Below are 27,663 nucleotides of genomic sequence, written 5' to 3'. Positions count from 1 at the left end.
CACCAGAAGTACTTACTGAGTGCAGAGCCAGAAGCAACCCCTGAGCATCACTGGGAGTGGCCCAGACCCCACCACTAAAGAACACCCTGTGAAAAAATATGTTACTTTTCTATAGCAAGCTCCCTGCAGTGCATACACAACATGTCTGAGGAGATGAGTAAGTTGTCTGTCTTGTGTCTCAACTGATCGAGTGACTTGCTTTACCTTTACCTTTCAGAAAATGCTGAAATTCCCCGCCTTTGTCCTCGTTGATTTTTTCTTCCAGGGAGGAGTGCGTATTCTTTACCTCACTCACAGCCAGGGAGATGTTGTCAATCTCCTTCTGCAGAAGGCTCAGTCTCACTGCCTGGTGGCTCAGCTGCTCGGTTATTTTTCGTGTCACTGCTGCAGAAGAAGGACAATGGTGAAGATGAAATATATGCCTGGTGCAAACTATTCGCTCTCATGAAAGAATTCAAAGGTGCAAAACTCATGTTTGCACGATGTATTTGAAAGTGTACAAGTCACTGAGGAAATGGTGACATAGATTTGTCCTGTATATAGGCACAAATTAATTTTGGTAAGTGTTATAATATCTTTGATTTTTAAAAACATTTCAACTTTGCCCCAAATCTTTAATCTGTTTTCCCCTGATTTCAAATAGTTACTGTGATACCCTCAACAGAGGAAAACAATGGTCAGAAACCCCAGACAGGGCCCAGGTGATAGTACGAGGGGCAGAGGGGCGGGGGCACTTGCCTTGCATGCACTGACCCAGGTTCAATCCCCAGCATCCCTTATGGTCACCTGAGCACTGTCAAGAATAGTTTCTGAGTGAAGAGACAGGAGTAACCCCTGAGCATCACCAGGTGTGAACTCTATTCTCACACAAAGCAAACCAAGATAATTTGCTTGAGAATAAGAGCTAAGGCCTCATCTGATTTCAAATCTATTGCTTTGGCTAAACATATGTAAATATATGTATATATGCATAAAAGTAAACATGCATAATACAGCTATAGTTGTGTATATTCTGAAAACTTTTATTTCCATCCTGGGATTTTTTCTTTTTTCTTTCTTTCTTTCTTTCTTTCTTTCTTTCTTTCTTTCTTTCTTTCTTTCTTTCTTTCTTTCTTTCTTTCTTTCTTTCTTTCATTTTTTCTTTCTTTCTTTCTCTCTCTCTCTCTCCCTCTTGCTCTTTTTGGGCTTGAGGCTCATACCTGGAAGTGCTCAGGGATTACTCCCGCAGTGTCAGAGTACCATACCTGGCTCTGGGATCAGTTGTTAGCTACATGAAAGGCAAGCACCTTACTTCTCTGGTCCCTAAGATTTTTTTAAAACGAGAGATAGTGAGATTTAAAGATAATGAGATTCTTTTAGCTTGAATCACTTCAAATGGCAATACTGGTTTTTGTGCTTTTAATATACACTTCAATAACACTGAATTCAGGTTCTTGAAAAATTAGGGTACGGTGCTAAAATGGGTTCCCCTGCTTCTGTAAAAGAGCTCCCTTCAGCAGGTTCCTTAATTTGCCTGCCTTCATTTGCATAGCTGGCAAGAGGTCACCGTCAGATGATTTTTTGCAGTGACCAACCTGACATTTCTAAGAGGCAGGTAAGAAATGGTAAAGGATTTATGACGAGGCATGAAAATATATGTACCATGCCTGATTTGGATCAACACAGATTCTTGTTGATTTTCTGAGTCACAGCTATTTCACCTGGGCAGTAATCAATACCACTTAATTTTTCCCAACAAGTCAGTGCCAAAGGGCCTCGAGGCCCCTTACAAGGATCAGGTCATTCTTTCTGTGTCCATTCTCTCTTGTGATTGCAGCCCTTGAAGGACAAAAGCTTTTTTGATTTTATCTGAGAAACCTGTGATTTCCTGACGTGTTTTCACTCTCCTTGAGGAGCCTCCTGCCAGCCCCATTAGCCCAGGCACCTGCAGTTCCTCATGCAAGCAAGAGGACACCAAGAACTCTGGCCGTGTCCCCCTTCAGACCCTTGACGGCCACAGGACTTCTTGTTTGGAGAACGGTCATTAGCGGCGGTTGGCAATCACTGGGGTGGGGTGGTAGCAATTACGGTGGTGACCTGGGTCATCGCAGTCCTGCTGTCGCTGCTTCTGCTCCTCCGTCCCCTGGACAACAGCTGCGTGACTCTCCGCCTGGGCGCTGTGTATCAGCTGATGCTGCTCCTGGACTGGACAGAAGCAAAAGAGAAGGCGGTGAGGCCGCCGGCCGCCTGCCCCTCCCCCAGGCCCGGGTCATCGAGAGCTGACACTCATTTTCCGGGGCGCTGGAGCATGATGCCCTGCCCTGATTGGAGAATCAGCGGCGCCAACCACATCTGCATGGCAACCCGCTACCACACTGGTGCTGGAATAGCCAGCTCCTAATCTGTTTGAGGAAAAAAATATATATATGTATATATATATATGCATATATTCAGTTCTCGGGTAGGTGAAAATGGATGGTAGTTTGGTGGGTCCCTGCGAACTAGCGGACTGAAATTGCTGACATAATTGAGGGGGAGCCTCTCAAACCGGCCGTGTTAAGTGCAATTTCTGCTTTGGAACTGAATTGTCACCCAAGTTGCTTGTTTAACAATGCAATTTCCAGCTGGGGCCGACTGGAAAATAAGGGAGAGAGAACTACAGTTTCCTCCGGGAAGAACATCTGTTTGAGTCGTAATGCCATTTAAATGAGCAGTTCCAAGATTGTAAAGAAAGGCAGGGGCTCAAAATGGAATGAAATGAGAGTAGCAGGATAGAGCTGGTCGTAGGGTCACCGTTGGGTAAAAGCAGTGACATTTCAGAAAAATAGGAAATCAATGCCTTCTGGTAAGGAATCCCTTCTCATTTCCCATGATTTAAGTAATGTTTTAAGTGAGAATGAAAAAAAAGTTACTGTGGAAAACAATTGGGAGAGAATATTTGTTTAAAAATATAGAAAACGTTAAGTGACGCATGTCCGTGATTTGCAGATTTATAATGGACAAATTAGTCCATTGAAGTTCGCATGTCAGAGAAAGCAAGTGTTTCGTGCCTGGCTGTGTTTCGGCCCATGTGAAATTAGGTGCCAATGAAACTGTCCTCTGACACCTTTGGCACATATGGCCGTGGAGATAACACTGAAGTGGGCCTACCCCATAGAAAATACATGTGACATTCATTTGATGTAGTCTCTGTTGTAACAGAATTTTGCAGTGCTCTTCTTCAGGGTTGTGAGCTAAACTATCGAATTCCTATCCATAGTCAAGGTTTTTTAATGGTTTTGTTTTGATTATTTCTTCCACCATTTTACAGGTACTCCTGTCTACTTGTTTATTTATTTGGTGGAAGAAAATAACCCACAGCCTGAGGAGAAGTATACCTAATTTTAGAAGCAGTGATAATTGGTTGAAATTGCTCATTTTTGATAAGCCCTAAAAAAAGGTTCTAATACCCTAAATTCAAAAAAACCCAAAAAATGCTATTGAAATTGCACGTTTTCATCAGCTTTCGTCCTTCGACATGGAGGAAGGATCTTTCTGGCAGCTGAAGCCTCCACCTCCGTCAGCAAGCGGCGTGAAGGACAGTCTCGGAGCACTCAGTGCTCGCCGGGAGCGCTCAGAAGTACGGCCCCGGGTGCCCCTTCTCGACGTCTCAGCTTTATTACGTGGGGACCCCACGCCCGGCCCCGCACGGGGCCCAAATGCAGGGCGGAGAGCGGACCCAGGCTCAGCACCTGCACCCCCGCGCTATCCCTCTGGCCCCCAGCGAGCCGCTAATCGACCCCACTTTGGAGCAGAGATCTGGGCTCGCACAGGTCCCCGGGTGCAATTTCGGGTGCGCATCACCGCTGCAGGACCAGCGGACGCGTCCTGGGCAGCTCCCGCCCGCCGCGGTCCCTGTCCCCCTTAACAGGGGCGGGTGCTCGGGATCAACTCTGTACATACTCCTGCAAAAGGAGCCAGTGGGGTTAACAGGCCCACAGCCCTTCCGTTTTCCAATCGCTTACGTCTCTGAGCCAGGTGCAGAGACAACCAAGAGCTGGTCCCTCTAGCACACACCTTCGCACCACCTGGAAGCCGGGTTCGGGCACAGGGAAAACGAACTTCCTCTGTGGCTGACAGGTAGAGTCGTCAGACTGGAGACTATTCAGGCTTCCTTTGCTGTCATTAACATGTCACGGTTTCCCCCTTTTCTGCTAGAGGAGTGTTTTTTCAGCAGTTTGTTCCCAAGCACCTGCAATCTTGAAACACTGGGGGTTTGCTTTCTTCCTATCAGCTTCCTTGGGGATTCGAACACGTATACCTGTCACCCGGCAGCTTCGAACAGGACGGAGAAATCACCAGGGGAGGTCGAGGCAGCTCCCTCTGTTAATTTCCCGCTCTGAGAGGGGCATCTGGATGTGTGGTTCCCATCAATAGAACGCACACACCAATAATTGAAGGAAATTAATAAGCTGTTTAGAAATCATTATGGTAATCTGATGAGTCATTTTCATTATGAGTTTATGTTATATAGTTCATAATATGTGATCAATTAGACACTAAATTAAGAAAATAAAATTTAATATATTCTTATTTATCGATCTTGATTTTATACTAATTGACATTGCCACATTAACTGGCAAAGGTTTGAAGACAGCCTATGCCCCTTCTCACCCCATTCTCATAGCAAGAGGGGACATTAGTTCAGTCACTTGCTAAAGTGGAGTGATCTTACAGCAGCACCATACACAGAGGACTCAAAGTATTTTTCTGAACTTAGTTATAAATAATAAAGAAGGGTTTTGTTTGTTTGTTTGTTTGTTTGGGTCACACCCAGCAATGCTCAGAGGTCACTCCTGGCTCTGCGCTCAGGAACCACTCCTGGTGGTGCTTGGGGAACCATATGGGATGCCAGGGATTGAACCTGGTTAGGTTACATGCAAAGCAAATGCCCTACCTGCTGTACTATTACTCAAGCCCCAATAAGGAACTATTTTTAAATCACACTATTATATTATAATGAAATCATGTCTTCATCTCTTTATAAAATATTATATCCTGTATGTTCATATGGAGATTTAAAAGTGCATTTCACTTGGTATCTTCCACTGAGAAAGCAGAGTCGCAAACACACACTAATACATTCAGACTTTGAAATCCTTTAGGATCAGATTTGAGTGGGCTTCCTTCATCAAATCACCTCTTTGTAACCTAGTCTGGGCAAGATCCTGAATGTCTAAGAAATGAAACAACGCGGTTCAGAGATAACATGTCAGTAAAAGAAAGATAGGATATGGAAAGCATTAAAGTATAATTTTCTATTTGCCTTAGGGCCAAAAGAATTTCAAATAATTTTTATTGACAGTCTGGGGGAATCGTTACTGTATTATAGACAAGGGAATAGAAAATGAAATACTAGAAAAAAATCAGTGGATTATAAATATAAACCAAGAAAACCAGAAAAAGAAATGAAAATCAGTGACAAGTGGGAGGAAAGGAAGTAAATAAAGTAAAGTAACCTGTCAGGAAGAAAGATATTGAAAGGGATAAAAAAAATAGTGATTATTAACCAGAATAAAGCACTGAAGTTTTGATTGAAAGCCATTTTGTTGTACCTTGCTGGTTTACCCCACAATTGTGGAAATATTCTGTGTGAGTGTGAAATAAGATAAATGAAAATTTCTCCATTTTTTTAAAAGACAGATTTAAAAGAAAATATAAATTACAAAAGACTTCAAAAGTTACATGACAAAACTGCCTTGATGACTGCACACTGAACTTCTGTTTCCTCTGAGAGTTCTTTTGAAGTGGATTGTTTTAGGGAGAAGCAGGGAGAGAGAATTATAGTCCTGAGACAAAGAAATAATCATGGCAGTAGACCCAGAGCGGCCGCACAGGAAACGGCTCCTCTGCTCCCAAAAGACCGTGACCCCAGAGGCCTACTAACCATTTTGGCACCCAGCGGCTTCTTACAGAAATGCATCTAGACTGTGAGCTGAGCTACGACCCCATGCCGCCCCGGGAGGGGGAAGGTTTTTCTCTCTCAGCCTTTTCTTCCCGAGGTGGTGGTGGCCACGTGGCAACCACCATCTTATAGAGCCACTAACCAGAGGTACATGCTTGCAGTGACGCGACTTCTGGCAGAAATCTCTCTGGGCTTAGTTACTAAAATATCAGAAATCCAAAATCTGCAACAGCGGCTGCGCGAGCTCATATGTCCTTCATTCTCAGCAATGGAAAACAAATTATCAAATGATACCTTTTCAGCAGGTTTGATTGTTGGGGGAAAATTCCAAATAATAATAGTGAGTTTTTTTGTGGGAATATTAAATGTATTCAAAGTATAGAGAGAATAAAGTGAAGGTCATTAGCCACACAGGCAGGGTGGGGGTGGGATGGGGGTATACTGGGGTTCTTGGTGGTGGATCATGTGCACTGGTGAAGGGATGGGGATTTGATCATTGTATGACTGAGACTTAAACCTGAAAGCTTTGTAACTTTTTCCATGGTGATTCTATAAAATAAAAAAATATTTTTTAAAAAAAGAAATAATCCTGGCATACCACATGAAGATCCTTTTAACCCAGCTGGCATTACTGACCTATTTTCTCTGCAATTCATCCCACAGGGTCCTTGTCAAGGAGGTTAAAAACTTGAAATACCCGTTTAATAATTTGAGCGGTTTCTGCTCTCTTTGCCCATCTGTGTGTTGACCTGGGTCCAATACTTGCCTCTTCCCTCTTTATTGCCAGAGTTTGCCTGTGAGGAAGTCCCAGAGTGGCGCTGACAAGGTGTCACTCTTGTAGTGGCTGCCTGCTCCGCCAATGTGCATTCGGTTTTTCCGCCTAACAATCTCTGTCCTCCCAAAGGCATTCTCTACCCCCAGGACTGCCGCACACTTGACGTGCTCCCGGCAGTCTCATTTCGCTCTTCAGCAAATATCTTGGCTTTATTGCCTATGGTGTAGACTTCTCTTCTCTTTTTCCTGGACCTTCTGAGAACTAGGTGCTGGCATAGAAGGAGGCACTTACTGAAGTGAAGAACTTTGAAGTGTCTATTCGCACTTTAGATTTTTTCTAATGCAATATATTAAATTGTGTATTTTTTTTTCTCTCCCTACTCAACATTTCCCATACATTTCCCCCTCTCTTGCCCCCCTACAAGCCGATGGAGACGGGGTGCCAAGAGGAGCAAGCAGGGGAGCAGAGCCTGCCACAGCCATGTCTGTCTTCTGTCTCTGTCAGTCACCTGCTACTTTCTGCCATCTTCACCCCAGCCCCGGAAGCCTCTAGACGTCATTAATACCAGCTCAGACCTGAAGAAGCTCCTCGCTTGCGTCAGACACCTTCCTGGGTGAGCTGGGAGACGGGTTTCCCACTACGGGTCCAAGGGGACGTCAGCAGAATGTAAAGGGTTACTGAGATTTAGCACGTACATCAAAGAAGAAAGCTGGGTGCTTCCCGAGGACTTGAGGTGCTTTCTTTTTCTTTTCTTAAACTAGAAAATCATAATTATGCTGATTAACATGCTTCTAGAAGTAATGTTCTAGCTCAAAATGGAGAGCATCAGTCCCTCCTGGAAATGAATATAAGAAATTGCTTTTCTCCATTTAGAATGTTATTACTTTTGATCATACCAGATTTTTAAAAGTAATCCTTCCTCTCCCCTTTGGTTTGGACCACGTCATATGATCATTCTTATATGTAGAATCTGACCAAGACTGACTGAATATTCTAAAATACATCTGCTGACAAGTCTTGCTTTAATCTCTCTAATGTAATATGATTTGACCTGAAATATCATTAGAGAAAACCACATATTTCCTTGATCTATTTCAGAACATTTTAGAGACATCTACTGGAAAAGCAAATTATTGCAAATTTTATAAAACATATCAGAAGTATGTTGCGACTGGCATTTCTAAACATGTCTCAAATTTCATATCACAAATGAGTTACCTTCTAAAAACAAAACGCTGTGACCTTAAAAAATTAGCATCAACTGTAAATATTTATCTATTTATCTAAAAATTATCTATGCATCTAAAAATAAACCTATTTATTTGTCATTGGACTTAATTCTAATTTTAAAATTTATTTTTTTTTATTTTGGGCATTGGACCACACCTGGTGGTGTTCGATTGTTCCTGGTGGGGCTTGGGGGACCACATGGGACATCAAGGATTGAATCCTGGTCAGCTAAGTGCAAGATGAGCACCCTTCCCGCTGTCCAATGTCTATGCTGTTTATTTGTACTTTGAAAAAAAGTGGTTTCTGCCCCTCTCCTTTCACCCTCTCTCTCTAGATTCATTTTCATACTGTTAGGAAGGGATATAGTATGATTTATAATCAATTCATCAATCCAATCATTTCTTATATATTTAAAATTACTCCAAAGCATAGCTTATGTAAATATAAACCATTATTATATTAGTTTATTCATGTAATGGTGAAAATCTGTTGCAAGGAAACTTGTAGAAAGCCAGTTTTTGAAATATCACATTTTCTAAATGTTCTGTGAATAAAATCATGTCCTAATGTTGTGAGGGAAGAGTATTAAAGTTGTCATCCTGACACCTATAAATCCAGGTAATTTGAAATTTTGAGAGGATTCTGATGAGATTTAAAGAGTTAATCGATCACACTGATTATTCCTGCCATATTTGGGGTGATTGTCACATGATACTGTATAGAGTGTGATGTCACAGAAAACCTGGCAATCTTTTATTCAAGAGATTAAAAGATTGCTGTGCTGTATAAAGGGAGGAGGAGAAGAAGAAGAAGAAGAAGAAGAAGAAGAAGAAGAAGAAGAAGAAGAAGAAGAAGAAGAAGAAGAAGAAGAGGAGGAGGAGGAGGAGGAGGAGGAGGAGGAGGAGGATAAAGAGGAGGAGGAGGAGAAGAAAGAGGAGGAGGAGGAGAAGGAAGAGGAAGAGGAGAAGGAAGAAGATGAAGAAGAAGAAGAAGAAGAGGAGGAGGAGGAGGAGGAAGAGGAGGAAGAGGAGGAGGAGGAGGAAGAGGAACAGGAGAAGGAAGAAGAAGAAGAAGAAGAAGAAGAAGAAGAAGAAGAAGAAGAAGAAGAAGAAGAGGAGGAGGAGGAGGAGGAGGAGGAGGAGGAGGAGGAGGAGGATAAAGAGGAGGAGGAGGAGAAGAAAGAGGAGGAGGAGGAGAAGGAAGAGGAAGAGGAGAAGGAAGAAGATGAAGAAGAAGAAGAAGAGGAGGAGGAGGAGGAAGAGGAGGAAGAGGAGGAGGAGGAGGAAGAGGAACAGGAGAAGGAAGAAGAAGAAGAAGAAGAAGAAGAAGAAGAAGAAGAAGAAGAAGAAGAAGAAGAAGAAGAAGAAGAAGAAGAAGAAGAAGAAGAAGAAGAAGAAGAAGAAGAAGAAGAAGAAGAGGAGGAGGAGGAGGAGGAGGAGGAGGAGGAGGATGAGGAGGAGGAGGAGGAGGAGGAGGAGGAGGTGGAGGAAGAGACTTGTGATTGACTATGAATTAGAAAGAAAAAAATGTGCGACCATCCCCCCACCCAACACCTGCCCAAAATACACAGAATAGATGAAAGAATAACAAAAGGCTCAGGGACAAAGGGACACAGTGACTATTGGTGCCACCAGTGTAGCCACTGCACTAGTAAAACCTCAACAGCTCTCGCCCACTGCAATGACAGTGAAGAGTAGGTTCTCAGACTCTCACAGAAAACAGCAGTCACCTCTGCCGGGACCACAGCTGTGCGGGAACGGAATGTACCAGCTGGTGCGAGGAGGGTGTTTCTGGTGGGAGACGGCCTGGAAAGTATTCTTTCCCCACGTCTGGACAGGAAGAGCACGTCTTCACAGCATCAGGTCAGAAGACCAGCCACTGACGGCTGGTTCTGACTATAGCATCTTTTTCAAATGCTCTTGTTTCTTGTTTTTTAACTTTAGTGGAATTTGCCATGTCTCCCCACTCCCCTCATTTTTGTACATGTATCACTGCAGAGATCAATGATTAATCAGGGGGTAAAAAGGTCAAAGCGTAAGGCCACAGCTGAACTCACGATGTGCTCTGCCGTCTAGCACGTGTCTCATTCAGTCCTTCCTATGGAATTGAGTATATAATAACATTTCAAATTTCTGGAAAGCAGGCACTTAAATATCTTAAAAATAGAATAAAGTTAACCCTTCTAGGATAGCCTTTTTATAGTAAAAGATGGATATAAAAATAATCTTATACTTTAAACAGATTATTCTGAATATCATCAGAAACTTTATCTGCTATAAAGACGAGAAATAAATGTGCTTCACCCTGTGGTTATATCTATGTGCCTCATGAAAATAAAATGTGCTTTGAAGGGATGATCATATTTACATTTTTAGGGGAATATGCCAATTTACCTTGTTTTAGGTATTTGCAGCATAAATATTGTGTTTAATTGTTTAAACACAACAAAACACTCTGAAATATACTAAAGTTTTGCGACAACTCTGAGATTTAGGCCCTACTCAAAGCAAATAACATTGCAGTGTAATTATCCTACAGATTCGCATTGAATAAGCTGGAAGAACCATATATAATTTCCCTAACTGAGCCTCTAGGTTTCTGGAGGTTTGGTGTTACAATTTTCTTTTTCTTAATGTGAATCATAATGGTTTCTTCACACTGACATTAATTTTTAATCACAGTCTCTTTCACTGCTGATTGAATTCCCCACCACTGCTAATGGACTTTCTTGTAATATTCATTCATTTGAAATGTATGCTGATGCCATATCTTATTTTTCAAAGGAAACCTGTTTAAAGTCAAAAGAAAAATAATAGTCACATGCATGTTAGGGTACAGTGGGTTACCCTGTGTTTGATCTGTCTTGTGACTAGAAAACTTTAAAATCTTGGTAGAAATGATGGCTCCATTAGAATATTTTTAGAAAGCAGAATTATTCATGCTCCATTCATATATTCTTTACTGTTGAATTTCATTCATGGGCATAATATTGCAAATAACTGAGCTAGACCACAGTCTTATTTTTACAAAGGATTACTTCTCATGATAATTTAAAATATGCAATTAGGATTTTGACATCTTAATAAGACATATCTCTGTAACAAAACACTAGAACAAAAAAAGATAATAGTCATATCTCCATTTGCTCATGTAAAACCAACAAAAAGTGGAAGGAATCAGGACAGTTTGTAGGATTTTAGTGGGCTATAATAACAGATAAGAACCTTTCAAAAAAGTTAACAGTCTCCATAGTTTGGCAGCATATTAATTAACCTTACTTCAAAAGAGAACGTGCATTTATTTCTTCTCTGACATCAATTTTTCCTTCGTTTTGTAGTTTTGACTGTGATTACGACATCAGTTAGAGCATTAGTCACCTTTCATCTGGCAGTTGTTGCCGCTGAAGCCGGGGCAGCATTTCCATTCCAGAGAGGTGACGATTTTATGTTGCATCTTATAGACAGGACTCGAGACCTTCTGAGACCTAGGGAGAGAGAAATTCGGGGGTGTGTGGGGGGTGTAGAATACTGTATCTCATTAAAGCATTTGGGAAAATGCCTGAAATATAATAAATATTCAGTAAGTGTATCTCTTATGATGATGATGATGATGATGATGATTTATATTCATTTATATTATTGTTAAACTTAGATCTCTTTAAATATATTACAAAAGCATTAGGGATTTCATGTCTTTATAATTTTGGATTTTGTAACTTTACCTATCATTATATTTTCTAATGATATTGTAGCTTTTCTCTTTATAATGCTTTTCACTAAGCCAAGGTTAGTGAAAAGGTTTAATTTCAACTTATTAAAAGTTACAATTTCAACTTTAAAATAGTTTGCAAGGATATATTTTTTGCTTTGATTCTCAGTATTTTCTTACACCCTTATAGTAATCTTTACAGACCTGCTTTTTATCCAATTCAATATCAAACAACTTAAAACAATTTATCAATGATCTAATTGAAACTAAGCAAAACTATCATTTTCAATCTTCATTTCCTTATCTCCCAAGTTTTAAAATGATACTACATATGATTTCATATAGTATTTCTCAGGGAGAGACAGGAGGGTAAAAGGGAAGAGAGAGAGAGGAAGAGAGAGAGATCTGAGAAAATACTATTTCAGAGGAGAAACCATAGATGGTAAATGAAAATACTAAAATCTCAGTGTAACACTCTATGACAAGTAGTGCATCTGCTAAACTGCAGACCGGGTATGTGCTGTAAATCATAAACACGTTAGACCATATTATTTTTATGCCCATGACCTTAATACTTAGCTGATGTTAATCAAGAGAGTACACGGAATGGGTAGGTATTATCTTTTCAATTCTCATATTAGTTCCATGAGGAAATTATAACCTAAAGCTGATTTGTTGTTTAGGAGTGAGAAATAGAAAGAAGAAAAGACTCAGACACACTAAAAAGTGGTGGAAATGATGTTTTAATAGAATCTGTGCGTTAGTCTTTCCTTATTTTTATCTTAGGGTTTGTCACATATATTGATGTGGAGAAAATAGTATAGTGCTTCATAACTAGAAGTATTTATTATGAGAAGAAAATGCATTGTCCTAGACTAGACTTAAAGATATTTGGATTTTATCTTCTTTAACTTGAAATGTAAGTATGTGTGAGGTTACCCCTCAATTAAAAAAATTTAGCTATTCAATTCCTTCCAATTCTAGAAGTAGGCTGACCATTTATATGTGTTCATTTCAGTCCATTATATTCAGTAAATAACTCTGTCAGTAAAATATCATCTCTACTCAAGCAGCTAAAGCTAAGCTGCTTTTCTTATATGTGGTATATGTGGCTTGGACACCAGATACAATAAAAGATGACATACTGCTTAAATACTGGGAAAGTGGCTGAATGAAGAGACCCATTTAAAAAGAGGTTAAGATATGAGAATAAAAGACATACAATTGTGATTTGTCTGAAGAGAATGAAAACTCATCTTGAATTCAGAAGGTCAGAAATCGTAATTGAGAAAAAAATTTCAGCACAGCGGGTAGGACATTTGCCTTGCACTTGGCCACCCTGGGTTCGATTCCTCCATCCCTCTCGGAGAGCCCAGCAAGCTACTGAGAGTATCCCACCCGCACGGCAGAGCATGGCAAGCTACCTGTGGCATATTCAATATGCCAAAAACAGTAACAACAAGTCTCACAATGGAGACGTTACTGGTGCCCACTCGAGCAAATCGATGAGCAACAGGATGACAGTGACAGTGACACAGTGATACTAAAAAATTAAGAATTCATTCCTTTGCCAATTGTCCACAAGGAAATTGTCCCAAAGGGAGTAAAGGCAGAAAGGAGGAGTGAAGTAGAAAGGAGGAGTGAAGCTCAGCTCTCCCGAAGCCCTGGGCTGTACTTAGGTCTCTGGACCATGACCTTGGCTATCTCTCAAGACAATAAAACACCTGGACTGGATGCATCCTTACTGCACACTGCTCGGGACCACCAATGTGTCACTGTGTCTGATTCACTGCTGGGAGTTTTTTTTGTCTGAAAACGTGCTTAACATCTACATCATGTCCTGAATAACAATTTTAGTTTTGATTTAAGCTTCTTCTGAATCATCATCCGTCCCTAGCTGAGCTACTGTGAACGTATTCAGAGAATTCATCAATTGCTCAGTCACATTGTCCAGGACAATTATGGAGGATTTTTTTTAAAAGAAATGAAAACACAAGAAAGCAATTAAAATAGACACTAGAAGAAAACTCCCACACAAATGCTCCCCATGCATAATAGCAATTAGAGCCTTGTTTTGTTATGGATTTCTCTCTGTGCTACAGAGTAGCCTGTATCCACGAAAAAGAAGTCATTAAGAAGGTTTTAAAACTATGTATAAATTTCACAGTGAATTAAAGGGAAGGATGGCTGGTTAGGTTATAGAATAGGAGTGATTATAATAGTTAAAGTAAAAACAAGCATGAAGGCTGACATTTATTGAAGACTCACATAGTCCCAGGCACCAGGCTAAGTAGATTACTGCTTTATTACATATTCTAAAACCTATCGTGTGTGTCATTAGCGTCGTTAGTGTCTGTATTTAACTCTCTCCAGATCACTCTTGTAGTTTCATACGGTGACCTTCCCGTGACTCTACCGTGCGCATGTACGGGGGTGATTCATTTACTGTGTTGTAGGTCATGTATGGTTATGGTGGAAAGTGACTATTTTCAAGAAAAATACTTACCTCTGAGGGCAGGAACCTCTGACCCAGCCGCAAGGCGCTTTCCCACTTGGAACATGAGTGACTTGGTGATCCAGCACCACGGTAGGAGACAAGCGAGTGTGTACATACGCACACCAGTTCCTGGGGAGAAGCACGTGGTTAGGAAAACATCACTACAGAGAGGAATTCTTTGTTTTTTAATGTTATTGAATCACTGGGAGATAGTTACAAGCTTTCATGTGTGGGTTACAATCTCACAATGACCAAACATCCATTCCTCCACCAGTGCACATTCCCCACCACCAGTATCCCAGGTATAACCCCCCTTCCCACCCTCCCCCTGCCTCTACGGCAGACAATATTCCCCATACTCTCTCTCTACTTTGGGGCATTATGGCTTGCAACACAGACACTGAGAGGTCATTATGTTTGGTCCATTATCTACTTTCGGCACACATCTCCCATCCCAGCTGATTCCTCCAGCCACCATTTTCTTAGTGATCCCTTCTCTATTCCAGCTGTCCTCTCCCTGCCCGCTCCCAACTAAGGCAGGATTCCAATATGGAGCAATCTTCCTAACCCTTCTATCTACTATCTTGGGTGTTGGTCTTGTGTTATGTTATTTTATACTCCACAAATGAGTGCAGTCCTTCTATGTCTGTCCCTCTCTTTCTAACTCATTTCACATAGCATGATACTGTCCATATCTATCCACTTATAATCAAGTTTCATGACTTCATCTCTCCTAACAGCTGAATAGTATTCCATTGTGTAGATGTACCAACGTTTCTTTAACCAATCGTCTGTGCCCGGGCACTTGAGTTGTTTCCAGATTTTCGCTATTGTGAACAGTGCTGCAATGAACATATAGGCACAGCTGTCATTTCTACTGTGCTTTTTGTATCCTCAGGATATATTGCCAGAAGTGGTATTGCAGGGTTGTATGTATTAAATTTCTAGTTTTTGAAGGACTGTCCATATTGTTTTCCAGAAAGGCTGGACCAGTCGGCATTCCCACCAACAGTGAAGGATTGTCCCTTTTCCCCCACATCCACACCAGCACTGGTTGCTTTTGTTCTTTTGAATGTGTGCCAGTCTTTCTGGTGTAAGATGATGTCTCATTGTTGTTTTGATTTGCATCTCCTTGATGATTAGTGATGTGGAGCATTTTTTCATGAGCCTTTTGTCCATTTGTATTTCTTTTTTGGGGAAGATTCTGTTCATTTATTCTCCGAATTTTTTGATGGGATTGGATTTTTTTTCTTATATAATTCTACCAGTGTCTTGTATATCCTGGATATTAATCCCTTATCAGGTGGGTATTGGGTAAATATTCTTTCCCATTCTGTGGGCTCTTTCTGTATTTTGGTCACTGTTTCTTTCAAATTGCAGAAGCTTCTTTATTTGATGTAGTCCCATTTGCTTATGTTTGCTTCCACTTGCTTGGTCAGTGCTGTTTCATCCTTAAAGATGCTTTTAGCTTCAATTTCATGGAGGGTTTTTGCCTACATTTTCCAGAGAGGAATTCTTTTCATTAAAATTGTTTTATGACTTTTTTCTCCAGAAGTTAGTTAGCATTTGCTTTGTAATATTTGGACATCTATGAACCTAATGTTCTTCTATGAATATATCTGACTCAGTGATTAATCAGCCTAAGCAGATAAACATCCAGTTTCTTGCCAAGGACCCTTTTGAATGAAGTTGAAATACTTGGTGCCAAAAAGAAAAGTCAGTTCCATAAATGGAGTCTTTGGCACACTTTGTGAAAGCATGGTAGAATTTGAGCCTGCGGCTGACCCAAGCTTCATCTCTTACATGACATCCGGTTCCTGAGGCCTGCCAGGAGCAGTCCCTGAGCACAGAGCCAGGAGTAAGCCCTAAAGGCAGCAGGGCATGGCCCCAAAGCCCCCAAAAGGGCAGTGTTTAATAATAAAGAATTATTATATCTTGCAGATAACAAATGAAGGAAAGTATAAACAATCATTTTTTTGTTTTTTTTTGGGGGGGGTGAAGCAGATACAACAGTGCATGGGGTTCGTTCCTGGCTTTATGCTCAGGGGTCACTGCTGGTGGTGGTCAGGGGACCACAGCAGGCAACCCTAACTCTCCCCAGCTGTGTGCAGGACCAGTGAGCACTAACCCCTGTACTTCCTTTCTGGCCCTCTTTTTATTTTTTATTTTTTTGCTTTTTAGGTCACACCTGGCAATGCACAGGGGTTACTCCTGGCTCTGCACTCAGGAATTACCCCAGGCGGTGCTCAGGGGACCATATGGGATGCTGGGAATTGAACCCAGGTCGGCCGCATGCAAGGCAAACGCCCTACCCGCTGTGCTATCACTCAGCCCATCTGGCCCTCTTTTTAATGGAATCATTGTGAATGACAAAGTTAGAAAAACATTCATGATTGAGTTTCAGGTCTATATTGTTCCAACACCAGCCCCTTCGCCAGTGTCCCCTGTTCTGCACCAATGTCCTGAGTGTCCCTCCCACCGCAGCCTGCTTCTGCGGCAGACCTTTCCCACCCCCATCCCTTCCTGGACTTATCTCCCACCCTGCCCCCGTGGCAAGCTTCTGGCCCTCTTCTGTTTAACTTTAACCCATACTTTCAATTAAACTGCTTTGGAGAGTCCAGTCTCACAGGCAGTAAAGATTAATTTAAATGACTGAATTTAAAGACTAAATTAAAAGAATTTGATAAATTTTCCTTTGAAGCGTACCCTGCCCAAATCATGACCCAATAATATCCATTTTAAATCTGAACTGGGAATGGTCTACAGCAGAAAAAAAAAAGAAAAAAGAAAGAAATACAGCTAAATGATGACCAAAAGAATGATTTTACTTAAAAAGTAAAGGACAGAGTGGGAGAAAGCGTGCAGAAAGTAAGGTGCTTGCTTTACCAACCAGGGTTCAACCCCGGGCACCACATAAAATTCCCATGAGCACCCCCAGCATTAATCTGTGACCACAGAGGTAAGAGTAGGCACTGAGCACTGCTGGGTGAGCTCTTGCCCTGAAAAACAAAAAAGGAAGAGAGAAAAGGGAATAATGGAGGAAGGAAAGAAAAAGAAGGAAGGAAAGAAGGAAGGAAGGAAGGAAGGAAGGAAGGAAGGAAGGAAGGAAGGAAGGAAGGAAGGAAGGAAGGAAGGAAGGAAGGAAGGAAAAAAGAGAGGGAGGAAGGAAGGAAGGAAGGAAGGAAGGAAGGAAGGAAGGAAGGAAGGAAGAAGGGAAGGAAGAAGGAAAAAAGAAGAGAGGAAAAAACCCCAAAAATTGCTATCATTACTACAAAGCTCTTTATATTGCAAATTAATAAATTTCTTGTCATGCAATTTGTAAAAGATGGAGCCTCACTTTTCATACCGATAGCCTGAGTGTCAGGTCATTGATAGTCTGTCATGGAACTGACAGAAACACACAGAAACTGCAAACCCTGGGGATGCTCACTGAAATTCAGGGCAAACCGTCTAAAGTCTTACCATTAGTGAGAAAATGGAATGCAGTTTTCTCTCAGAAAGAGATTCCATGACTGGGTGGAGACTTAATGAATTGAAAGTTTTAGGACTTTATTTCTTATAATTTCTTCATTTTGTTTTTGGTTTTGGGCAACACCTGGCGATGCTCAGGGCTTCCTCAGGGCTCTGCTCCTGGCAGGCTCAGGGGGCCCAGGATGTGCCCAGGATAAAACCTGGTGTGCTGCGTGTAAGGAGAGTGCCCTATTTCACTATTTCACTATTGCTCCCACCCGATTCTTATCACCGTTTGTTGAGATAACCATAGGAATTCACAGAGCAATAAGGAAAATGGGACAGAACAGAGCAAGCCTTGGGACTTCAAAAACTTAGCACACTTTTATAGGGAAGATCTCTCTCTCTCTCTCTCTCTCTCTCTCTCTCTCTCTTTCTGATTCACACCTGATGATATTCAGGAGTTGCTCCTGGTTCTGTGCTCAGGGATCACTCCTGGTGGGTTCAAGGGCCTTATGGGAATCGAACCCAGGTTAGCCAAGAGCAGGACCAACGCGCTACCAACTGTGCTGTCAACCCAGCCCTGCCTCTGTTTTCGGTGGGGCAGATGAACAGAATGTACCTGCACCTATAGTCCTTGTTTCCTACTGTTAAATTAAGGAGGAGAGGTAACAGGGCTGGAGATACCGGAATCAGTGAAACAAGACGAGGGCGAATTTCCCCCAGGGAGAAGCACATGACACACTGGGTGGCTCGTGGGTGCAGTGGTGAGCGCCCTTCCTGCAGGCGTGCAGACACGGACCCAGGAATCATTCCTGGCTACCTTCCCCCTCTATGAGCCATACCTGCGGTGTCGTACTGCCTCCCTCACAGAACTGCCGTGTGTCTGAACCAGCTGGTCCAGTGCAGACCACACGTCTGCTGTTGCCAACGGCGACGAGTTGTAGGAGGCTGGGTGGGGACCGCCAGAAGGAGCCATACCTGTGGATTCACAGTCGCCTCCTATTCAGAGACAAGCTCATCTTGGGCCACACCTGTGCTGCCCGGGGCTCCTCCTGGCTCTGCACTCAGGGATCACTCCTGGCGGGGCTCAGGGGACCAGACCGGTACCGGGAGTTGTACCCAGGTCAGCCATGCGCAAAGCTAGCACCTTACCTGCTTATCTCTTTGGGCCTAGAGACAAGCTTTCAAAAAATGGAGAGGGGGACTCCTGAGCACTGCTCAAGGTCAAGGTCACTTCCATCAACGCTCACCTGGTGACAATGCTATCCCATTGGGGACCGTGGTAATGCTCCGAGCAGGGATTAGGGGAATCAGCAGGGCAGTTCGAGGCCGTGCTCAGTGGACACAAGGCCACAGCAGCAGACAAGGGCCCCCAGAGCTGCAAACGCTGTGCATCAGGGAACATGGATGCAGAAGCCTTCTGCGTGCAAGGCATGTCCTCAATCTCTTTGAGCTCTTTAAGCCCCAAATATGGCATTTCCTTCATGATCTGATCAATGCATCTTTTTTCTTTTCTTTTTGGGTCACACCCAGCGATGCTCAGGGGTCACTCCTGCTCTGCACTCAGGAATTACCCCTGGCCAGGCTCAGGGGACCATATGGGATGCTGGAATCAAACCCAGGTCGGCCGCGTGCAAGGCAAACGCCCTCCTCGCTGTGCTATCACTCCAGCTTCCTGATCAATGCATCTTAACCACGATTGCGTAGATGTGTCAGATCAATAACAATTTCCAGAAAACCACCACAGAAGACTATAATTACCAATTTTGTTCTCATCTGTTTCAAACAAATATATTGAAAATGTCTCCATACTTGTAGAGTTATGAACATGTCATAGAATCTTCACTCCAAACTATTTTAAATAAAATTAACAATGAAAACACCTTATTAAATTATTGGAGGACTAGAGTTTACCTGCAGCTCACCAGTTACAAAGGAGAAAGTAGTCCGAAGGATGGATGCACAATGACAAGGAAGAAATAATCAAGTGGAAGAGAGCGGAGATCTAGTAAGAGGATTACTGATATGGAAATGTGGAGAGGGGGCCTTCAAACTTGTAGCTCGGGTCAAACATTCCCATAACTATATTGAGAAAGCCATTTTTCAAGCCCCGGAGGACTGGGACATTTTTACAAGAGCAGGATGGTTAGCCGACAGGAACAGACAGACAGGACTTGACATTCTGGGGTGGGCTTGTGGTTTAAGATCAGCCTCCTGGATATCTGTGGTTACCTCCCCTGCTCATCCAGGTGCCACTAGTTACTTTTAGTTTTGCCTTAAGGCCATGAGGCAAGTAGACTGAAGCCTAAGCATCCATCAGCGCTGTGGAGTTACAATACAGTAGCTTTTGCTCACCTCTGTGTGTGTGTGTGTGTGTGTGTGTGTGTGTGTGTCCCCTCTCCCTATCATTCTCACACCCTCTCCTCGTGAACCCCGTTATCTGGTTCCTCGGGGCGGGGCATGTAAACCGTGCAGACATTAGGCACGAGTTGTTTCCTGTTTCTTCCTGGCTAGTCCAAGAGTCCCCCAGTGCCCGGCCTCTCGGGTGGACACACTGTGGCCCCAAACACAACTCACTTCACCGTGACGGTCTCCGTAAGTCTTTCTTGGAACAAAATATTATTTTCATATTCATTTTTTTTTTTAGTGAATCTATGTAGTCCACTCCTTTTTCAAATTTTTTTTGGGGGGCTGGTGCAGGCATGGGGCCAGACCTGACAGTGCTCAGGACTTACTCCGGGCTCTGTGCTCAGGGGGTCACTCCTGGCAGAGCTTGGGGACAGTGTAGGGTGCCGGGGACGGAGCCCAGGTTGGCTGTGTGTGAGGTGAGTCCAGCGCCCTGTCAGCTGTCCTGTCACTCAGACCCTCCTTTCTCAAACCCTAGGGGATACTTTAAATGGAATGAAAGAATTTGCTTTATAAGATAATCACGTAAAACAAAATTTCAAAGGCAATCACATACTCTGGTCCTTTCCAGAGGAAATTTATGTTACTTTAATTTTCTGGTTAATTTAGGCTAAAAAAAAACTTTTACATACCAGCTTTTGCAATTAAAAATCTTGTCATCAGCCTGATTGGTTTTGCTCTTCACCCTGGGCACAGTGGGTTGAGTTTTGGTGCGAGGGGGCTACAAACGCCCCCGAGCTGCCAATTCTCGAGTAGGGGCAATGCCATGCACGCTGGTCGGGCTTTAGGGCACGCAGACATGTGTGTCCCCATGCCAGGGCAGGCGCGGGTGCTTTACCATCTCTCCACCAAGCTTCAAAGCCAGCGGCAGCACATTTGAATGACCTGCACTGAGTCAGAGAGGTGTAACCTATGTAATCTATAAGCAGCGATTCTTTAAGTTGCTTTGGTGTTTCCATGTTACGTAATTCTTGTTTTGGTTTTGACCCACTCCACACAGTGCTCAGAGCTTATTCTTGACTTTGTGCTCAGGATTCACTTTTTTTTTTTTTTTAGTTTTTGGGTCACACCCGGCGATGCACAGGGGTTACTCCTGGCTCTGTATCAGGAATTACTCAGTGCTTGGGGGACCCCATGGGATGCTGGGAATCGAACCCGGGTCGGTGCTTGCAAGGCAAACACCCTCCCCGCTGTGCTAGAGCTCCAGCCCCAGGATTCACTGTTGACAGTGCTCAGGGTACCAGATGCAGCCCTGGGGATCCAACTGGACTCAGCCTTACCCTTTCTGTATTATGGGGGGCACTAACTTATTTATTTATTTGCTCCACCCCCCAACACACACACCAACTTGTGCACACCCAGGGACAGTGCAAATTGCTTCCACTCCAGTAGATGTCAGCCTTCTCCAGTACTCAGATCACAAAACCACCTAAAAGGCAGGCGAACAGTGTGATGTTTTAGGTTGTTTCTGTAAACAAATGCTTTTAACGTTTTGTTTCCCAATACAATTTTTTTAATAACAGATTTTTCTTTCTACAGAAAAAAAACAGCAGGTGTGAAAATTGAAAGAGTTTTCATTTAAACTTTATGTCAGCATTCTCCTTTAAACTTATATAAGTTCGTTATGTAAATGCTCGGTAACTTTTGGCATGTAAGAAACTGAATCTTAATATGTCCAGCAGCGATTTACTGTGTAGAGATAGCAAAACCATGAAATCAAAGGAAGCTTTTCATAAGGGAAAAATGAGACGCAGAATGTATTTGTTTGGTATTAATTTTCATTAGCAGTAATGGAGCAGACACATTTCATGCCAAAGAGGATTCTTTCGAAAATCCCTCTTTAAAGGGTGTTTTCTGTAGGATCGTCGGAGGGGTTCTGCGGCCAAACCCCACGTGCAGGGTTACCCAGGGCAGGTGTTAAGCCTGGCAAGTTCGGGAACCATATGGGTGCCGGGACTGACCCTGGGGGAGCCACGAGCAACCCACCTCCCTCGTCGCTGTACATTCATCCCTGGCACCATCTCTGTGGGGTTTAAGCCACTTCAGATGCAATTAGACCTAATAAAAATGACTGCAGCGTACACGTTAAAAATGGAACATTACTGGATCAATTCCCCCGGACTGCAGAGGCTGGAGGTGAGACTAGCGTTTAGAAGAAGAGTGCAAGAGGGCAGGGCTGCGGAAGAAGAGGACAGTGGGGAGGGCGTCTGCCTTGCTTGAGTCGACCGAGTTTGATCCTCGTCATCAGATATGGTCCCCCGAGCACTGCCAGGAGTGAGCCCGGAGCATCCCTGGTGCCCCCTCCCAAAGGAAAACCACCCAGCCCAAGATCAGGGCCCCATCAAAGAGCCCCCTGCATCTGTGCAGACACAGTGAGCATAGAGAGGTCTGCGGGCCGAGACCTCACCCACCCTCAGGCAAGCGGCACGAGGTTTCCAGAGTCTGGGGCTGCTAGAAACAAGTGTTGCTGTTTCTAACGCTCAGTCTAGCGCATTGTGTAACCAGCGACCTGAGCAGGGGGCAAGAAGACACCAGATCCTTCACATCTAAAATCTCCTGGTTGGGGGCTGGAGTCATAGCACAGCGGGGAGGGCGTTTGCCTTGCACGCGGCCAACCCGGGTTCGATTCCCAGCATCCCATATGGTCCCCTGAGCACTGCCAGGAGTAATTCTTGAGTACAGAGCCAGGAGTAACCCCTGTGCATTGCCAGGTGTCACCCCCCCCAAAAAAAAAAGCAAAAAAAAAAAAAGTAAAATCTCCTGGTTGTTTATATTCAAATAATTGAATAGCATGAAGGCAGAATTACTTTACCAATTTTTACAGTTAAAAATATTTAGGTTTTTTTACAAGTGGTTCCATGAATATATTGAGAACAATTCATTATGTTTAAGTTGTCTGTTTTGGGGGCTTGTTGTTTCCTGTTGTTACATGTTTTGTTTTGTTTTTGATGTTTGGGTTACACGCAGCAATGCTCAGGGGCCACTCCTTGGCCTGTGTTCAGGAATTACTCCCGGGGGTGCTGGGTGGGACCCTCTGGGACTCCAGGGGTTGAACCTAGGTCAGCCACCTGCAAGGCAGACCCCACACACGCTGAATTATTGCTCTGGCTCAATGAAGCAGCCTGTCTGCACATGAAGCAAAGTTATGTGGCTTTTTGAAAAACAAAAGATACTACTAAAATGATAAATGTTAAAAGAAATTATATTATCAGATAGCAAATATTTATTCTGTTTTGTATTCTACAGTCATTTATCTTCTGCCTTTTTCTTTTCTGGCACCGCACTCAGAAGTGCTCCTGGCTTGCTCAGGGCTCTGTGCTCAGGGATCACTCCTGGGGGGGCTCAGGGAACCACACGGGCTGCCCAGCTGGGCCCTACTTGCCTACAAGGCCCTACAAGGCGGTCGCCTTTCTCCCCCCACTGTCCCCCCAACCCATTCTTCTGGTCACTTTAAAGTCATTTTACCAGATCTCAACTGTTCTAACCATTTTAACACTAAACAAAATGAAACAACGGAACAAGTGGGAAAGCTGAGCTACCCCACGTTCCTGCCCCACTCTCTTTCCACTGAAACCAACAAAACTGTATTTCCCAAACATACAGCTCTAGCCTTGATTTCTGCTTTGAACTCTAAATCTACACAATAATGGGTTATTTTTCTCAAAAATTTTTTTTTCTCTTTTCTCAATTTTATTGAGATACTTTCGCACTTTCCCAGGTTAAGAATAGGATAGTATTTACAAAGCTCAGGCTTCTAGGGGCTCAGTCCCGGCCCCGCCCCCCACCCCAAGGTTTCCAGGGCTCAGCAGTTACGGGAAGGTAGATGGGGCCCTGGGGTGAGTGGGTTGGCCGCTTTGTTCTTTGTTCTTTGGGCCAGGGCAGTGGGCAGTGTTGGGGGACTCCAGGCTCTCGGGGCTGTTGGCGGTTCCAGCTCCGTGCCCGGTGCAAGGCCGGGCCCCTCCCTCCGGAACTTGGCTCCAGGCAGCCCTGCGGTTTTGTTCTGTTTTGCTTTAGGTGGACCCGCATGGTCCTCAGCCCAGCAGGCCCCATTTAGGTGCCAGCGCTGAGCCCTCAGAGTGCGGAAATGCCCTTCCGGGCAGGGTGCACGCCCTCAGGACGGGGCCGCTCGCAGGGGTGTAGAAGGCTGCAGAGGGGTCTGACCAAGGCCGGGACCCTTCCCCGGGACAATACCCAGGTCAACTTCTCTGACCCGGGAGAAGATGCATCCCGACACCGGTCCCCAGCGCCACTGGGCTTTCTCAGTCTCTGAGCTGCTCCCTCTCGTACACGGTCCCCCCCTCTCTCTCTGGGGTGTGTCTCTCCCTCCGCCCCTGTGTTTCTGCAAAGAAAACGTTACTGTTTGCTTGGTTTGCTTTTGGGGTCACCCCCAGCGATGCTCAGGGGTTCCTCCTGGCTCTGCACTCAGAAATGACTCCTGGCGGTGCTCGGGGACCATGTGGGATGCCGGGGATCAAACCCGGTCACTGCTCACAAGGCAAACGCCCTCCCCGCTGTGCTGTGGCTCCAGCCCCGAGCAAAGCCTTCGAAGGTCACTCACTGCTCATGGCCTCCTGCAGCTATGCAGGGGCGGAGGCCTGAGAGCTGTGGGGGTCAGGAGGGGCGAGTCCCGGCTGCAGCCTGAGTCCCGCTGCTCCTCCGGGACTCGGGAGGTGGGAGCCAGTCCCCACGCAGTAGTGCCAGTGGGCGACACTCACCCTCACCACAGGGCTGCTGGCGACTCACCCGTCCAGCCTCACTGGCGCAGGGGGTGGCTCACTGCCCAGGGGGCCAGGTGGGGACAGCAGGACGGTGGCTCCCGCTCTCCTCCCGGCTCCACAGATGCTCCCTGTTACCTAAACACTAGAGTAAGGGGGCCAAGAGCAGAGAGGGGTGTCAGGGGTGAACTGCAGGTTCCTTCTCCGCAGCAGGTGACGGTTGGAGAACAGCTGCACCCGGCTGGGAGTGTGGGAGGGGTCAAGCAGCCGGTGTGTTGATGATACCATGATGATGTCATGATAAAGCATGATCTTTATCAGGCTTCTCTTCACCCTGGGCAACGCAGAGCCTCCTGGCCTCCGCTAGGACTGGATACGCTTCGTGCCCAAGGTTTGCACCATTTTCGTTCAGTATCAGTGTTTGTGTGGACTGCTCCCCTCCAGGGCTTTGAGGACGGGGTCCCCCGCGGTGACAGCTCTTTGACACTGCTATGTATAGGCTCTTCCCAAACAACAGCAAAGTGCGAGCATATATTCAGAAAATAAATGTTCAATGCACAATTCCGTTAAGCCTAATTTCTTCTTTTTTTATCTTGCCTGTTTCAAGTTGCTGAGTCACTGACCAACAGGCGTGCTGTGAGACAGCAACCACACTCTGGGACATGCAGAAGTTCCTGCACTGCTAAAACACAGAAAGGACAAGAGGAGGCCGGAACGTGCCAGAGAAATCCTATATGCATAATAATTTCCTCTAGTAAGAATAACTATGAGGGCCTGAGAGATAGTATAGCAGGTAGGGCACTTGGCCTTGTGTATGGCTGACCAGGGTTCGAGCCCTGGCACAATGTATGGTTCCTCGAGCACCACCAGGAGTGAGCCCTGAATGCAGAGCCAAAAGCAACTCTGAGCGAAAACAGAAAAGAGAAAAAAACAAAACCAACCAAAAACCAACTATGAGATAGCAAGAACAGTGAGAAAGATAACAACAACAAAAACATCACAAAGTTTATCCCTGGTAAATTAGAGACAGGACCATACTGGTAGTGCTCACTATGGTAGTGCTCTTCCTGTACCTGAGTTTAGGAGCAACTCCTGGACCTGATGGAATGCCAGGGACCAAACCCAGTTCAGCTGCAGACAAGTACCAAGAGAAGGCTCTGCCCTGAACTTCCTCTAGGAATCCCAATCAGATTTCTTTTAAAGAGAGAAATGAAATGATTTATTTGAAAAAAATTCTTGACATTCCCACAAACCAATCTATACTTACATTTTGCTTACTAAACTTTCATTGGGTGCCTACTTGGAGTCAGAGACTGCAAGCACAGAAAATATTTCTCTATATGCAAGGTAATCCCATCAATGGCCAACACCCAGAGAGACTTAAAAGCAAGATCTCAGAAGAGAGTGATGCAGAGAGTCTCTTGCCCGCAGTCCTGGCTGTCTTCCCTGGGGCCCCTCGGAGGGGATGGGCTCCAGCTTCCCTCCCCACCCCAAGCAGAGCTCCCGGCGGCTGAAGACCACAGGAACCTAGCTGCAGCCATGCTGGAGGCCCCTCTCCACACGTTCGGACAGGCCTCATGTATGAAGGTACCGGCAGAGGAACCCAGGTGTGTGTAATCCCATCAATGGCCAACATCCAGAGACTTAAAAGCAAGCTCCCAGAAGCGCGTGGCCGCAAAGTGGCCACACGATATCTTATAGCAATGTCTTGTAGCCTACTTCTCCCTCTGGGAGAAATTGGCAGTCTTCTGAGAGTTTCCTGCCCACATGGGACAGCCTTGCAAGCTCCCCATGGTGTATCCATATGCAAAATCCAGTAACAAGCTGGATCTCATTCCCCTGACCCTGAAGAGCCCCCAGTGCAACATCGTTAGGAGGGCCGAGTCGAGATGGACTTCTAAGATCTCAGGGAAAGGACAAAATGAGATGTTACTGAGGCCGCCCGAGAAATCGGTGATGAGCTGGATATCGTGATCGTGATGCAAGGTCACAGTTCCACTACAATTATAATACACTATTGTGAGTGCAGTGACGGCATTAAAGAGAACAGTAGTAACACGAGGGATACCGAAAGCCTGAGAAAGTTTTCTGAACGCATTTTTTACTAAGCGTGAAAGAAGAGAATGAGAGGACAAGAAGGCTCTGGCCGGGGAGGTAGCACTGCGGGTAGGGCGCGTGCCTTAAGTGTGTCTGACCCGCTTCAACCCCAGACACGGCATCTAGTTCCCTGGAGGCCTTCCAGGAGTGACCCCCGAGTGCAGAGCCAGGAGTCGCCCATTGAGCACTGCTGGACTTGGACCCAAAACAAGAAGCAGGAGAAGAGAAGGGAGGAGGTGGGGAGGAGAGAGGCTCCGAGGGGCACGAGGGGAGCAAAGGCAGGAACCAAAGGTCAGGGTGCAGCACGGGGCTGAGAGGAAGATGGAGCTGGGGACACAGCAGGCGCCTGATGCCGGCGGGGGCAGAATCCAGCTGCAGCTGACTCAGAAACCAGACGGGGAGCTCAGTGGTCAGGCACGTTTGCCCACTGGCAGCCCTAGCCTGTGCCCGCGGGAGGCTTGGCGAGGAGAGTGAGCCCTCTGATGCCAGCCTCTCTGGCTTTAGATATTTACCCTGGTGTTTACCCAGGGAGGGGCCTTAGTTGTGTCATCTTTCTGCAAAGAAAAGATAACAGGGAAGGTAGCTCATGGCTGGGAGTGGCCCCACGTGACTCAGCAGCCCAGGAAATCAGGCAACGCCAGCCGCCAGCCGTAGCAGGACTGGGACAGAGCAACACACCATCACGCCGGGGACAGTGAACCCTCAGGCCTGAGTCATCACTCATGGATCTGTGGCTGTGGAGAGACCCTTGCTTGGCACACTGGGGAGCCCTCCTTCCCCCCAAGAGTGCTAGAATATTCCTAATGGAGTTACGGAAATGATTAGTTACAATATGTACATAGTTGAATGCATGTATATG

The 27,663-nt window shown here is 44.8% G+C and overlaps 1 protein-coding gene across 1 annotated transcript in view; it reads right to left on the bottom strand.

Moving 5' to 3' along the window:
- The window catches only part of LOC129404906 (multimerin-1-like), a 33,988-nt gene extending 22,370 nt beyond the window's left edge, over positions 1-11,618 (bottom strand). Inside the window, exons 1-3 of the mRNA XM_055139281.1 lie at positions 11,306-11,618; positions 2,077-2,184; positions 211-384 (exon numbers count right to left, since the gene is read on the bottom strand). Of these exons, the coding sequence (XP_054995256.1) occupies positions 211-384; positions 2,077-2,184; positions 11,306-11,381 (358 nt within the window). The 5' untranslated portion in view covers positions 11,382-11,618. The remainder of the gene's footprint in view (positions 1-210; positions 385-2,076; positions 2,185-11,305) is intronic.
- Positions 11,619-27,663: the final 16,045 nt, after the last annotated feature.

This window comes from Sorex araneus, chromosome 5 (genome assembly GCF_027595985.1).
Source record: "Sorex araneus isolate mSorAra2 chromosome 5, mSorAra2.pri, whole genome shotgun sequence".
NCBI lineage: Eukaryota > Metazoa > Chordata > Mammalia > Eulipotyphla > Soricidae > Sorex > Sorex araneus.
The sequence above is the reverse complement of the archived record's forward strand: the minus strand, read 5'-3'. Positions and strand labels throughout refer to the sequence as shown.